Genomic DNA, 14,704 nt, shown 5'->3' with positions numbered 1-14,704 from the left:
TATGCAAACTTCGTTTTAAATACTCATGTACGGTCAGCCAAAATAAAAGCTGCATTAATTCAAAAAAGTTCAAAAATTAAATAAAAAAACAAGTTTTTTTTAACTGAAAGTAAGGAGCGACATTAAAACTCAAAACGAACAGAAATTAGTCTGTATACGATAGGGGTGGTCCCCTCCTCAACGCCTCGCTCTTTACGCTTAAGTTTGACTCTGTCTCACAACTTTATTTTTTAAAACAATAAAAAACTTTAACGTAAAGAGCGAGGCGTTGAGGAGGGGACCGCCTCTTTCATATACGGAATAATTTCTGTTCGTTTTGAGTTTTAATGTCGCTCCATACTATCAGTTAAAAAAACTTATTTTTTTTGTTTAATTTTGTATTAAATCAGGAGTAAGGCAGGGTTGTTTCTTATCCCTATGTATATGAGTGATTTTGATAGACTTTGTATTCAAGAGCACCAAAGGCAATAGGGGAACACCGAATCAAAAAGGAGAAGCAAAGCTTTCCTGGACTTAGATTATGCCGATAATTTAAGCATCTTAGATGAAATGTGAGCAAATGTAAAAACTTTTAGAGGTTTTGAGGGTTCAGTGTGCTAAAATATATTTGAATTTAAATTTCATTATATTTGAAAATAAATGTTTAGAAGACTAAGTCGCTAAGGATAGGAGTAGGTGATAATGAAAAGGTCATGTTGGGTAACATAAAGATAATACTCAGTGTTACTCAAATTAACTCAGTTGCTTTGGGGCTTTCATTGAAATAGCTCTATTAGTAACAGTAACCCAAGTGATCTGTTGCGACAACAATGGTTTAATATTGGTGGTGATTTACTTTTATGTGTTTTTAGTTTATTTCAGTTTTTTTAATCTTTGTTTCTTTCACGCTGAAGACGCATCGTTTTTATACAGGCAAAATATTCTCGTCGTTTTGGTTTTTGTCTTTTGGCTGCTGACCGAAGTCTCGTTTTGTCTGTTTTCTTCATTGAGGTTTCTCTCTTTTCTTCTTAGTGGCAGTAATAGCAGCAGTACTAGTAGTGGTAATTGTAGTAGTGGTAGTAGCAGTAGTAGTAGTAATAGTAGTGACTTTAGTAGTAGCAGTGGTAGTAGTAGTAGAAGTAGTAGTAGTAATAGCAGCAGTAGTAGTAGTAGTAGTAGTAGTAGGAATATCAAAAATCTTTGATTTCTTCTGTCAGTAGCTGTAAAAGAAATATCAGGTCTACACACGAACGGTTCGGTCTGAAAAGTTTTCTGTTGAGCTTTTAGCTGATGCTTAGCAGTAAATTATGTTACAGCCGTTTACTGGGTATAAAAAAACAAGCAGAATTCACGCTATTTGCGTGGGAGGTTTATATCCCTTTTCTTGAAGATTCTCCCAAGGCTACCTCGTTTCCTTTCAGAAGGTACTTTGGATGCCCCCCAGATTACTCCTAGCAAAGCCGTCCGGAAATTCAAGCATGCTAGAATATATGATCTTATCATTTCTAGAGAAATTTAGTACTCATCGGGTAACTTCCCATTTTTAGCGTTTTTGATGCTGTTGCAATTTTGGTGGATGACTTCAGATCCTTGTTAACTTTTAAGGAATGCGAAGTTGTTTTCGCAATCTCTGAGGGATTGTCAGGTGGAGGTCTGTTCAAGAGCTTTTCAAAGCAGCTATTCCTGACTTCATTCACCATAGACTGTTCAGCTACCAGGATGCCCAAAGAATATTTTACCTCTCTGGGTTGGATAAGAATTACTTCCCAAAAATTTCGTTGGTGATTTTATAGACAGCTTTTGACTCCCATCTCTTCGCTGCTTCTTCCACCGGCGCTGCTTTCCTCTCAAACAAGTTTCTCTGCTCATCTCTTGCACTCTTCTTCACGGCTTTATGTGCAGCTCTATATTCTTCATTTCAGAAGATCTAGTTGTTAAGGACTAGTCTTTGGATAATTGATGGTTTTACACTTTTCTTTTTCTTTATGTGGTCCTATTTTTGTTCAGACAGCCAACGGTCTTTTAGGCGCTTGTGGTAGCCAATGGTAGCTTCGGATGCAACGCGAAAGCAGAGCTTTTGCTTTCATATGTTTGTTTGCTGTCAGCATTAACTGGTAAAGACAGGGCTTCAAATTTATTTTACATGTCCAACTTAAAGGCTTGCTTGAATTCTCTCACTCGGAGTTTATTTCAGTTGAAGACTAAATTTGAGGGAGCCTTTTCTCCGTTTCCAATTTTTTTTATCTGAGGCAGACTTTTACTACTATCAGATTGTGGCCTGATCCAACGTCAGCTCCTTTATTTATAGGTCTTTGTACGAAGTAAGCTCTTGACTCAGTAAGCTCTCCAATGCTTACCCCAGAGAAGCAGTCAACCTAATTTTTAGTATGGCCATCTGAGGATGCCCATGAGTATGTGTGAACATACCGGTGGTAAATACAGTTCATCCTATAATAAGCTTGTTGATGAGTGTGCATTTGATACGTAGCTCCTCATTTTTGCTTCGATGGCCCAGTCCCTTCTTGCTGAGAACCTTAAGGGAAAACGACTGGTTGTTTCCTACTTTCTCGTCGAAGTTTCCTGGAGTGCAAGCTATACCGTGCCATGGTATGTCTTTGAATACGAAGTTGAGTGCTCTAAATAATCCGTCTTTTGGTTCGTCGGGAGCATCATTGGTAGGTACGTAGTTTACTACTACTGACAGTTTTGCAAGCACGCCTATGCAGCAGGTCTTCAGGATTTTAGGTGATACTGACGTCTACAGCAGGAAGGCTTGAGAGGTTTGATTTGTCATCAAAAAGACGACTCAGACCTCATGTCTCTGCAGGGTTTAGATAATAGTGACATTTCTGTTAAGCTTATTTGATCTTAGATTTGGCCAATAAAACTCTGACAGAGCCAGAAGGTCTAGGTTGTAATCTTGCAGATCTGTCAATGCTTGCTCATTCTTGGAACCTGAAGACATTGTGCTGACTTTCCAGTAACTAAAACTGAGATATTATTTCTTATCCATAAATCTTTTTCTCAGACGTGGGGTAGTCTTCAACAAAAGTGATTTTGATCTGAGGTTCAATCTTGGTATGTCAGTTGCAGTGATATATTCCTAGGAAGGTAGGTCTCTGAGATCCAGGATGTGCTTTGTAAGTCCACTAGCTAACTCTACCCATTTAATGTACCTGAGACCATCATGCTTCCCTAACCACTGCAAGGCAAGGCTCCTTAGGTGGTTGAGCTAGAACTGGATTACCAAGAGAAATAACTGGTTGTTTTAATGCTCCCCTAACCGCTGCAAGGCAAAGGTCCTTACGGGGTTGAGCTAGTACTGAATTACAGAGAGAAGAACTGGTTGCTTCAAATTTAAATTTTTCCTAGGAGGGGGGGGGGGGGAAAGATGGGATTGGATGCCATTTTTTTTCAATCTGTTTCAGTCCTCAGAGTTAAAAATTTGAGTATATTATTATGAATAAGTTTGATCATTTATTATCCAGCTGGAGAAACACCCAACTGGAACGTTACCCAACTATTCTTTTTTGCCTAAGATTCTCCTATGACTATCTGCAAAATGGAAAAATTTGAAAAATTTGGAAGCATTGGTCCTTTCATTAAACTATCTTTATCATAATAAGCCTGGCCATATTTGGCCACAATGCTGCTAAAGGGGTTGCAGTCTTCCATATTTAGAAGAATCACAAATGTATCTTGAAAAGATCATAAATTGAAGAAAACAATTAGGCTTTCTAAAATGAAAGCAAAGGGTGACATTCAAACATGAAACAAGTAGAAATACTATAAATGAGGGATCTGTCATCCTTCTCAAACCTCAGTCATTGCAGTGGAGTCTTACTTTCTATTTATTTTAAACATTTAATGTATCAATTCGAATGTTTAGAAAGGGATTTGGTAAATAAAACAATTTTGATTATCAATTTGCTATAGTTGATGCAATCTAAAATAGGTTCTGAAGGGTACTAGTCAACCTAACACGGTTGCAGTGGTTGCTCCACCCTAGTAAAGGATCTCAAATGATTGGAGGTATTGTCAGTCCCTAAGAAATGTGTATCATATTTCTGTTATATATATATATATATATATATATATATATATATATATATATATATATATATATATATATATATATATATATATATATATATATATATATATATATATATATATATATATATATATATATATATATATATATATATATTTATATATATATATATATGTTTTTATTTCAAATTAAACGTTAGTATATATATATATATATATATATATATATATATATATATATATATATATATATATATATAATATATACTCACGTTTAATTTGAAATAAAACTTGTTCCGAATCAGGAGTTTTTCAAAGAAAATTAAACAGCTCCATTAGAAGACGGAAAAGAAATCATTTTAAAGGAAAGAAATCAATTAAAGTAGTTTTTTAAGCGTAAAACAACCACGAATCTCTATCAATAAGTTAATTAAACACAAAACTACGAGAAGTTGCAATAAATAACCAAGTCAAACTCTCAGAAACTACCACAAGCAGGAGTATGACTAACGTTGTTTTATCCATTTTAAGGACCAGAATTAGTTAGGCCTTACTGAAATTATTTCTTTTATTTCGAGCTTTGTATTATTATTTCGTTGAACTTTAAAAAAAAAAAAAAAAAAAAAATCATAAAAAAACACACGAAAAATAAAGATTAATTCAAAGAGCAAATGAGTACGGATTGACATTTTTAATATGCACTGGTATTAATTGCTAAAAATCGTAAGAAATCATGAAAGGAAAAACGGTTAAAAACGTTTAAAAACGTTGAAAAACGTTTACAAGTGGTAACTTAATAGCACACAAAACACTTTTGGCCATCAATTGGCTATAAATTGGCTCTCTAATGCTCTCAGAAAGATTCTAGTCAAACAATAATGGGCAAAAATGGGATGTAAATAATGGGCAGTAGACACCCTTATACGAGTATTTAGAAAATTCTTTACAAAAAAAGCTTTAAAGAGAAAAGGAAAAGTTCATATTAAAACCAATTACGAGCGGAAATAAAGTCATTTATAATTGAAACTTGAGACGGACAGAAATTACTATGAATGAAGAAATGAAACTGAAAACAAATAGAAATTAAACTAAATAATCTCATCAAATATAAAGATAAAAGATACGGCTATAGATAAACAGGGAATCCTAAAAAGGACGGAAATTAAAATGTATAAATAACATCAATTTAAAATTCAAAGAAATTACTACAAATAAGAGTGGGAATTACCCCTTCACGTCACACCTAAACATTTGAAAGAGAAAAGCATCATTTGAAACTTACTGAAAATAAATTTGTATCTCGAGCAGTGTGTTATTGTTTATCATAGAATGAACAAGAAAATGAAATCTCAAGGCTAATCAACGTTTCCAAGCGAGACCTATGACAAAAAAAAGAGCAGGGTTATCTCAGCTCCCCCCCCCCCACACAAAAAAAACAACTTAACGCCGTATCACTTGCAATTTACGGAAAGAGATATATATTTGGAGTTTTTTATTTATTAAAATATTAACAGCAAAAAAGAAAAACAATTCCAATAGTAATCAAGGTTACAAGAAGGTGGTAATACAAGTAGGTTAATTGTTTAATTACTAGGGGGTTCTAATTACTGGGAGTCTCCGCAAGTTTTGACTTTCCAATGTTTTAATGCTAAGAGATAAGCTTTTAAAAGGGTATTTCATTTTCAGTTTAGTGGAGATGGCACTCTGGCCTTTAGAACATTTAAGGGGGCAGTAGCCTTACTCTTATTTGTAGTAACCTCTGTTCGTTTTAAATTTGACTTAATCATTCATTTTATTTCAGTTCGCTTTAGGATTCATCTACTCTTCACAACAGTGTCTGTGATTGTTATATTATACTCCCCCCTCCCCCGCGGATAATTCTCCCCTGTAGAAAACACCTCCTCCACGTAAAATTATCCACCAGACGGAGAGTTTTCCAAAAAAAAAATCCTACCCTCCCCCCAATGATTCAATTCTATTGATCAGTCTATTTCACAAACAAAACAAAAACATGATAATGCACTGTATCGATAAACATGAACATCGATTTTTCTCAAACATCATGCTTTCCATAGTAGAGTTAAACCCAGACTGAAAAAGTTGCCCTGTGCTTTGTATTTATATAAATTACCAAATTAATTTATTTTGCTTAGATATGCAGAAAGCTTGAAAAAGATATGTGAATAAAATTCATTTTAATACGAAAAATCCTCCCACGGAATTCCTCGGCAATTCCGCTTTCCCCCGACAATTCCTCCCGGATAATTTTCCCCACTTATAAAATAACGATGGAATTTTTAAATTTAAAAATGTTTGCAACATTTGGTTTAAGATCAAATTAACGAAACTGTTGGATACCAAGTCAGAGAATTTGTTGAAAATAAATTATTTAATTTCGGGAGCATTTTAGAGGACAGAATTTTTAATTAATAACCCATTAATTAGATACCCTAGAAAATTGAATGATGCTACTGGAAGGAATTGTCAAAGAACAGTTATATGTTCTATCTATATAATACAGCTTAGAAGGGTCTGTAATTTAAGTCAGCGCGAAAAGCATTTGGTGGGTTTTATAGGACGACGAAAAAAAATTAACCAGAAACACTAACAAGACTGCTCTCAACAACTTTTAAAGTTTCTTTGCGATCAGATGAATAGTGTAGTAATGCATGCAGGACAGGCAGACATACTTACTTTCGATTTTATGTAGATAGAACATATAACCGTTCTTTGTATTTTCTGTTCGTTTTTGGTTTCATTTGTTTATTTAGTCCCCTTAAACCTTGCTAAGTTTTTTGAAAGCTTCAAGTCAATTTGAAAAGTTGGCCACATTCAAGCCCTTTCCCCAACTGAAAAAAGTTTTAGCCCTTTCCCGATGTTATTTTCGGGGGGGGGGGGCAAATTTAATTTTCAGTTTTTTCTTGAGCATTGTGCTCTGCATAGTCCAATGACTTCGGGATACAAGTTCTATGCGATCAGAAATGATTGTTCCCTTTTTGGGGCCCAATTTTTGGGGAGCACACACCACCAAATAAATTAGTTTTATGTATTTTAGCCCCCTTGGGATTCATAGTTTCGAGTTTCCAACGTTCAAAAACAGGTTTTGATCGGCTTTTGACTCTTTATGGGTCGATTGACCATATTTTTTCTATTTTATCTTTGTGCAATAGGGTTTCTTGGCCAAAAGTTTTAAGGATACAAAAAAAATGAATAACGAAGTATTTTGGCCCTTTTTACGAGCCAGATTTCTGGGAGATAAGTACCCCAAAACGTTTGTCATTGTAAATTTTGTAAATTGTTGTAAATTGTCGTTGTAAGGATTTGTCGTTGTAATATTTCTTAGACCACACTGCTTTTCTACTTCCAAAACAAAATAAGAGAGAAAAGACGGGTTTAATTTGAATAAAGCAGAGGAATAAAACAAAAGATAAAAAAATTCAAATAATAAGAAATTAGAATATATTGACTCTACGTCCGGGAGCCTTTTTCAACGGAAAAAGAAATTTGAGGAAAAAGAAATTAGAAAAAAATAAAATCATCTAAAGACAACGACAACTAACACACAAGAGATAAAGCGAACAAACAACAAAGCAAAACAAATAAATACAACTTATATTTTAAAAATTGTTGATATGCAAGTGTTTAAAACGCAAGTTTTATTTATTTGTTAGTTTTTTTTCCGGGCGTGGAGCTGAAATATTCAGATTTTTTTATTGTTTATAGTTATGTTTTTTTTATCTTTTGTTTTGTTCCACTGCTTTATTTAAATTCATAATTCTCTGCCTGTGTTTAATTTTATAGCCCTTCATTTTAAATAAAGTGGATATATGTTGAGGGGCAAATGAGCCAATTCTGTTTTCTGAAAATCAGTGGCTTTTTTAGTAGTTTTAACTTGGGTAAATATTTACCAAATCATATTAATGAGTTTCAAATAAAGTGAATATACCATTCGATGCCTTTTTTTATGCTGATTACGAATATAACAATCATTTCTATCGGAAATAGCCCCCCCCCCCGATATTCGTCAATTCAGGGTATATATTTGCACATGTGGGGGTTAGATTAGGTTAGGAGGGGGGATTCATTTCCGATAGAAATGATTATTATATTCGTAATCAGCATAAAAAAAGGCATCGAATGGTATATTCACTTTATTTGAAACTCAATAATATGATTTAGTAAATATTTACCTAAACCTGATTGGAAATATCAGAATTTTTTTACCTTTTGGCTCTAGTCCGGCCGGAAAAAACTGTTATGCACTGCAAGATGATATAGACAGCTACTTTACTTTGGCAACATCTCTTTTATTACTTAAGAAGAATACCCCATCTTCCAATTCTCAGCCCATTGAGCCCTAATCTGATGTTCTTAGATCACTGTTTTTATATGATAACTAGCAGAGAAAAAGATAAACAAATATATATACAGACACTGCAAACTATCTAGGGAAAATATAAGGTTTAATGTCCCTGCATATAATAGCTTGAAGCCTACAATATAACGCTCTTAGACACGTTGGTTTAATAGTATATTTTTGAAAAGGATCATTCCCCTTCTCGAAGGTTTTCCCCCCTGTGCCTAGAATTGTAAAAACCGTTCTATGCTAATAACTTTTGATAAATAGATTTAAAATCAATAAAAAATAAATGTTTGGAATCATTACTGAAAATAAACTATGTTCAATGCATATATTTTTATAAATGACACTTATTTAGGACATTCGGGCGCCAGTGACACTGGTCATTCTTTACTAACAGTTCGTATCTACGAACTGTTTCATAAACGTTTATAAATTATTCATTTATAAAATATTTAAAAGCGTTTTTAAATATTTGATAATATCTTCTTTATAATATTTAAGAAAGGTAAAGAAAAAAGACAAAAGAAGAACATCTTGTGATTTTACAGTGATCTATGTAAGCTGAAATCTCAATAAAAATTTGTTTGCAGCGAGTGGTTGGGTACTTGCCGCTATTGCATTGACAACACTGCCAGCTTTCGCCTTCATTGCCATTATTCGTCAAAAAGAAGAAAAATCATTCCTAAAGGTAAGTTTATATTTCTTTTTATAAGGTTCTTGTTGTTTGGGCCATTCTGAAGACTCGAATAAATTAGTGCCACCAAATGGGGCTTGACCGATATATCGGCCAACCCATATTATTGGGCCGATATGAGGGCCAGTGTCATTGTCAGACATAAAAAAAAATATCAGTTATCGGCCGACATATATTTTTTTATGCGCAACTTGTCCAGAAGATGGCACCAGATTCCCTCAGGTAATTTTGCTTGTCCAGTACTTGGGGGCGGAGCCACCAGCTAAGTGTGTCCACGGTGGAGAGAGCAGCAGCGGTGAGTCAAATGAAGTCAAATTATATTTATTGTCAATACACACCTGGTGCAGCAGTGTTCTAAATGTATGGTGATTTCAAGAACGTATATCTTCTACCAAAACAACTAAAAAGAATACAATAAACCATATATTTCTGTTTAATGAATGTTCACTTGCATGAGTAGAAGACCCAAGATTCAATTGGTTAAAACCATGATATCCACTCAGGGGTGCAGCTAATAGGGAGAGAGGATGTTTTCAGGTGTGGAGGGGGGAGTTCCAAGGTGTCATCGCTACGTTTCAACACCTTGGAAAATTTACCTACTTATCTTGGAAATTTAACTTGTGTTTTGTGTATTCGTTGGTAAGAGACCATATCATATGAGTAGAGTAGTACCTACCATATTGCGTACCGCCATAGCAATTCCCATGCTATTTGTATACCGCCATAGGACCATGGTATTCTACGACCGCCATAGGAAAACATTTCTACGACCGCCATAGCAATTCCCATGCTATTTCCATACCGCCATAGGACCTTGCTATTCTACGACCGCCATAGGAAAACATTTCTACGACCGCCATAGCAATTCCCATGCTATTCTACGGCCTTAAAAGTTGGCAAGATATAATGTGGTCAAACATGTTTTGAGAGTATGATCATAATTATATAACTCAACGGAACCAGTTTTTGAGATAACATCCGTTTTTTGGGAGCCAATCAGAGAGCGGAGGTTACTCCATATACGATAACTTAATTGGTGATTGGGATTTGAATAAAAAGAAAGGTTTTCTTTACAATTCATATTAGTAAGAGAATTGAATTCAAAGAGAATAGTTTATTTGAGAGGATATTAGTAGAGAAAAATGAGTTGTGCATTTACATTATTGGAGATTAATTATGGAGCCGACAGCAGCAGCAGCAACGATATACGAATACCCAATGTGGCTGTGGAAAGAGCCGGAGGCCGTAGGCTATGCCTTGAGTGGAACAATATGTATGCTAGATAAGTGATATCATTAAGCAATTTTAAGCAGGAGGAGCAACTATGTTTTGATGGAAAAGTGAATATTCTCCATATAAATAAACTTCGGTCAGCAAAAGATGTGCTATCGAAATATATTGATGAGAACAAAATGCATCAGTGAATATTATTTTTATTGTTGTATTTATACTCAATAAAATTGTTTCTAAATCAAAGGTATTTTCCTTTCTATAGTAGACTAGCGTATATTTTTTAGAGTAGAAAAAAGTAATTTGGTTAGTCTGTAGTTGGTTGTGAGAGAGTTAGGACTCTAAAAAATGGATAGATTCGAGAAAGAGCGAATCATGGGGAATCTAGTTCTTATGGAAAAACGTTTGATTCTAGATGACGATTTTCTAGTTGTCTATTCAAAGGAAGATATTTTCTCGGGGAATGCTTGTCGATATAATGAAAAGTGATTCTCCATCATTAGACTATTGTATGAAGCTTCTACGTCGTGGTCCAAATGCATTTACACAATTTATTGATATATTGATCACGACACGGCAAAATGATATTGTGGATATGCTTTTAAACATTAGTTTTGAAATTTAGGACTTTTTTTCGTGAGAAAGATGGTGCTCAAGGAAGATTTACTCCTCTCTCTATCTCAGACAACTTTTGTTGTTGGTAGCTCAGTTTCATTGTGGCAGTGAGAGCGTCAACACATGAAAAAATGTTCCATGCATGCCCGTTATGTATGTACACACTGGGCAGCTGGTCATCATGTGAGAATTGCACGATGATTGACGAGTATGATGAAAAGTGTAGATTGTGCAACCCGTGTAAAGTGCATACAGGATATGCTGTACAGTTTAAAGGTTGTAATTTCTGTCTTGAAGAGGTGTGTGACTCTCATCCTAGATGCCACCTATGCTCCAATTGTCACTATGATAAATATAATCAGTTGCAGAATATATATCCCGGTATGATTGGATAGAATCCTAACCGTGATTTTAGTTTATTGCTACGAGATTGGTATCGTCGTGGTTTTAGATTGTTCTGGGAGGAGGAACCGGGTCAGAGATGCAGCTGCTGGGACAGCAAAAGAATATGGTTTCTACGGCATCGTTGTGAAGATAATGGGTGTTATGATTGTAAACCCACTGATTTTTATTTGGCTGTGACGGAATGTGATTCGACACTTGAGGACAATGTTTGTGAAATTGCTTCAAATTGACAAATTGAAACATGTTAATTCTATAGAATGAATGAGAACAGTATCATTAACCATACAAGGAGATATTACAATAGGGAAGTTACATTCTTCTATAGAAAATGTGACCCTGACATTGCACTAAATCAAAATCAGTACACTGTGAATTCAGATAATCTACCTGCATTAGTTGTTGTCGACAAATACCTATACCTAGTAGAAGATGAAATCTAAAGAGTAGAAAAGTCGTTTTTTTTATCATGTATATAAATTTTTATTAATAAACAATTCCACATACATTTTTAGAACAATTTATTCGTAGGGCACTAAAATCAATATGAAATACGCTTGTAAGTATATTTTCCACTAGAAAGTCGTTCAATCGAGGTAAGTCAACATAGATGTTGAGAAACTGCCTGTAGGTGTAGCCACGACATCTGAACATGAAAAAGAGTAGTGCATGAAAGCCACATGTCTTGGTCGTTAAATCCTGTACTTTTTGTTGATTTTGAATAATGGTTTTCCCACTGCTTTCAATAAAGTTGCTGATGTACGGCGTATAGAATTTATACGATAGGCCAAGAGGATCAAAAAATTCAATATTCCTTGCTGTTTGAAAGATGCATAGCCAATGGCCAGTCTTCAATGTCCATGGACTGCTATTAACAATGATTAGGGTATTGTTAACACTTGGAATTGTTTCAATGAAGTCCGAAGGTATGCAATAGGACTTGTACTGGGACATGTATGGATCCATATTAAATACATTGATTATTTAATTTGTGTTCATAGTGCTAGGTCTAGGAGAACACTATCGTTGGGTGTGGTCTCCCCATAGGTTTGAAATTTACTTAGTGATATTAGTGTGATCCTCTCAGTCCATGCACCGGAAAATATACACTCGTAATATACATTCCCTATTCGTAATATGTTCAAGTTCTGAGCCCCTAACAAGTCCAGAACATTTACCCCATGATTTTTTGAAAACATTGATTCGGTTGTTCCATTTTCAAATAATTGAGAGTCATGAACTAAAGTTTGCATGGTCAACTTGTACAGAGTTCTATTGGAGTTTTTGTCAAATCATAGAGCGTACGGTTGAATACCATTCACTTTGCACACAAAGATAGATATACCGAAAAAATTAAAATCATGTGGGGATTCAGTCCAGGATCCAACGGCACTGCCACTCTTCACAAAGGCCAAAGCCAAGTTTGATGGGATTTCTCCATTGATAAATGATGAATCGGTATAGGTACGAGAGTCGGTGGCAATGTGACGCTGATTAGTAATCGTATGGGGAACAAGAAGTTTAATGTTTTTGCCATTGGCTCTTAGCTTTTTCACTGTCAATGCAACATAGCTCATAACCTGCTGTATTTAGACTTGAAAAAATGCCGATGTTATAATGACATTTGAATGAGATACTGCAGGAACTGTTTTTCTGAGAATGAAATTAGATGGGGCTTGCTACAGCTTTATATCAATTTTGACATTGGGGGGTAACCACTGGGATATGTTGAATATCTAATGATTTAATTTTCAAACCATATGATACTCCTGGCTCACTGCTGTAGTCAACTCGCCGTCAGTATCCACGCCTGATCGATATTCATAGCCCAATGATTGTCCTCTCACCTTCTTGTACGCCTTTGGTGTCATCATCATAAATTTTATGTAACGTGAATAGTATGATAAATCATTGCTAGGGCTCACCAATTTTCCATTAATAAATACATTAATTTGTTTGAATAGGCTGTGTAGACTACAGTTTTCGTAGGAGAGACCGTAGACAACATTTGGAGTTGTATTATCTGACTTTTTCATCACCGCAAAATTTAAATCAATAAATGTTGATGACAAATCGATGAAATAGTCTTTATTGGAAAATATTTGAGAGAGTATATTTTCCGAAAGGGGTTGTTGGGGATGAAATTGTTCATAGTAGCCATACTTGACACTGAAATCAACATTTTCAGCATTGAATAGATTCAATGAAGAACTGATTGATGGATATGATTCCTTCTGGGGGAGATAAGTCATCTTAAGAGAAGAAATCCTTCTTTGATCTAACAATATTTTTCTTTTTTTCTTCTGCTTATTGGTCTTCCTTGTTTTATTCCTCAAAGTCCTTGTTGATGTCCTTCGCTTCCCGCCTGGGTGGAGACTGATGATCGAATGACGTGCACGCATCCTTTTCAATCCCTCCCGATTTTGCCGAGATTTTAAATGCTCATCAACGGCTCCTGCTGAAGATCTAATATTTTCCTTAACACTCTCCTTGAAATTCTTGCCCGACCCCCAGTCCTGTAGTGTGGAGGCAGCAAAATTTGATGCACCAGGTACAAGATATTTTTTGGCAAGGGGTAGTGCAGAACGAAATAGCCTAGCAAACCAGCTACCAAGACCATAGCGAGACATTGTATCACGACCCTTGCAGTAGTCCAATCTATTGCCTATTTGACGTGGACTTAAAGCACCAACATAACAATGAATATCGGGGCAGACAAATGGAATTCTTTTATTGTTCATTTTAGGTGATTGTACTGTCACCGACAATGGGTCAAAAATGACATATAATCACTGCTAAGCCTTTTGTTATTGCTAGAGGATCGCCCAATTCCCTTCTTAGTTTTAACTGACAGAGTTCCAAATACGAAGTGTTTACAGGAACATACTGAAGATGCCTTATATTATAGTGATGAACAAGTTCAAGAGATGTTTTTCGTTCAAGAATACGTAGAAGGGGGACATTTGAATTACAGACTCTCGAAGTTTCCACAAAGGATGCATAAAGAAATGTGCAAGAGTCCGAGATAAAACCAGGTCGATAATCAGCAAAAATGACTTTATTCATTCGGTAAACAGCGCCACCATTTTCCCCATTGATCATGTTCGTTTTAAATCCAAGAATATCTCTAATATTATCATTGAGAATAATTATTTCAGTGTCAACAGGCGATGTAATGTAAATCCTGTCATGTTCCAATAAATAATTAAAATGGAATTTACCATTCCTACGATATAAGATTTTTCTATTGATTGTACGACACAAATCTGTTATATTATCGTATTCAATATATTTCAATTTGGCATGTGGATATTCGCTAGATTTAAGTGCTTCAACCCATTCATAGTCAACAAAGAGTGTCCAATCGA

General features: G+C 35.0%; 1 protein-coding gene across 1 annotated transcript in view; it reads left to right on the top strand.

The window, feature by feature from the left end:
- The window catches only part of LOC148954752 (sodium-dependent nutrient amino acid transporter 1-like), a 201,006-nt gene that overhangs the window by 150,048 nt on the left and 36,254 nt on the right, over nt 1-14,704 (top strand). Inside the window, exon 12 of the mRNA XM_089086726.1 lies at nt 8,986-9,083. Within this exon, the coding sequence (XP_088942852.1) occupies nt 8,986-9,083 (98 nt within the window). The remainder of the gene's footprint in view (nt 1-8,985; nt 9,084-14,704) is intronic.

This window comes from Artemia sp. Qi Xiang Cuo, chromosome 3 (genome assembly GCF_049724085.1).
Source record: "Artemia sp. Qi Xiang Cuo chromosome 3, ASM4972408v1, whole genome shotgun sequence".
In the NCBI taxonomy this organism is placed as follows: domain Eukaryota; kingdom Metazoa; phylum Arthropoda; class Branchiopoda; order Anostraca; family Artemiidae; genus Artemia; species Artemia sp. Qi Xiang Cuo.
Note: the sequence above shows the minus strand (reverse complement) of the source record. Positions and strands in the feature narration are given on the sequence as shown.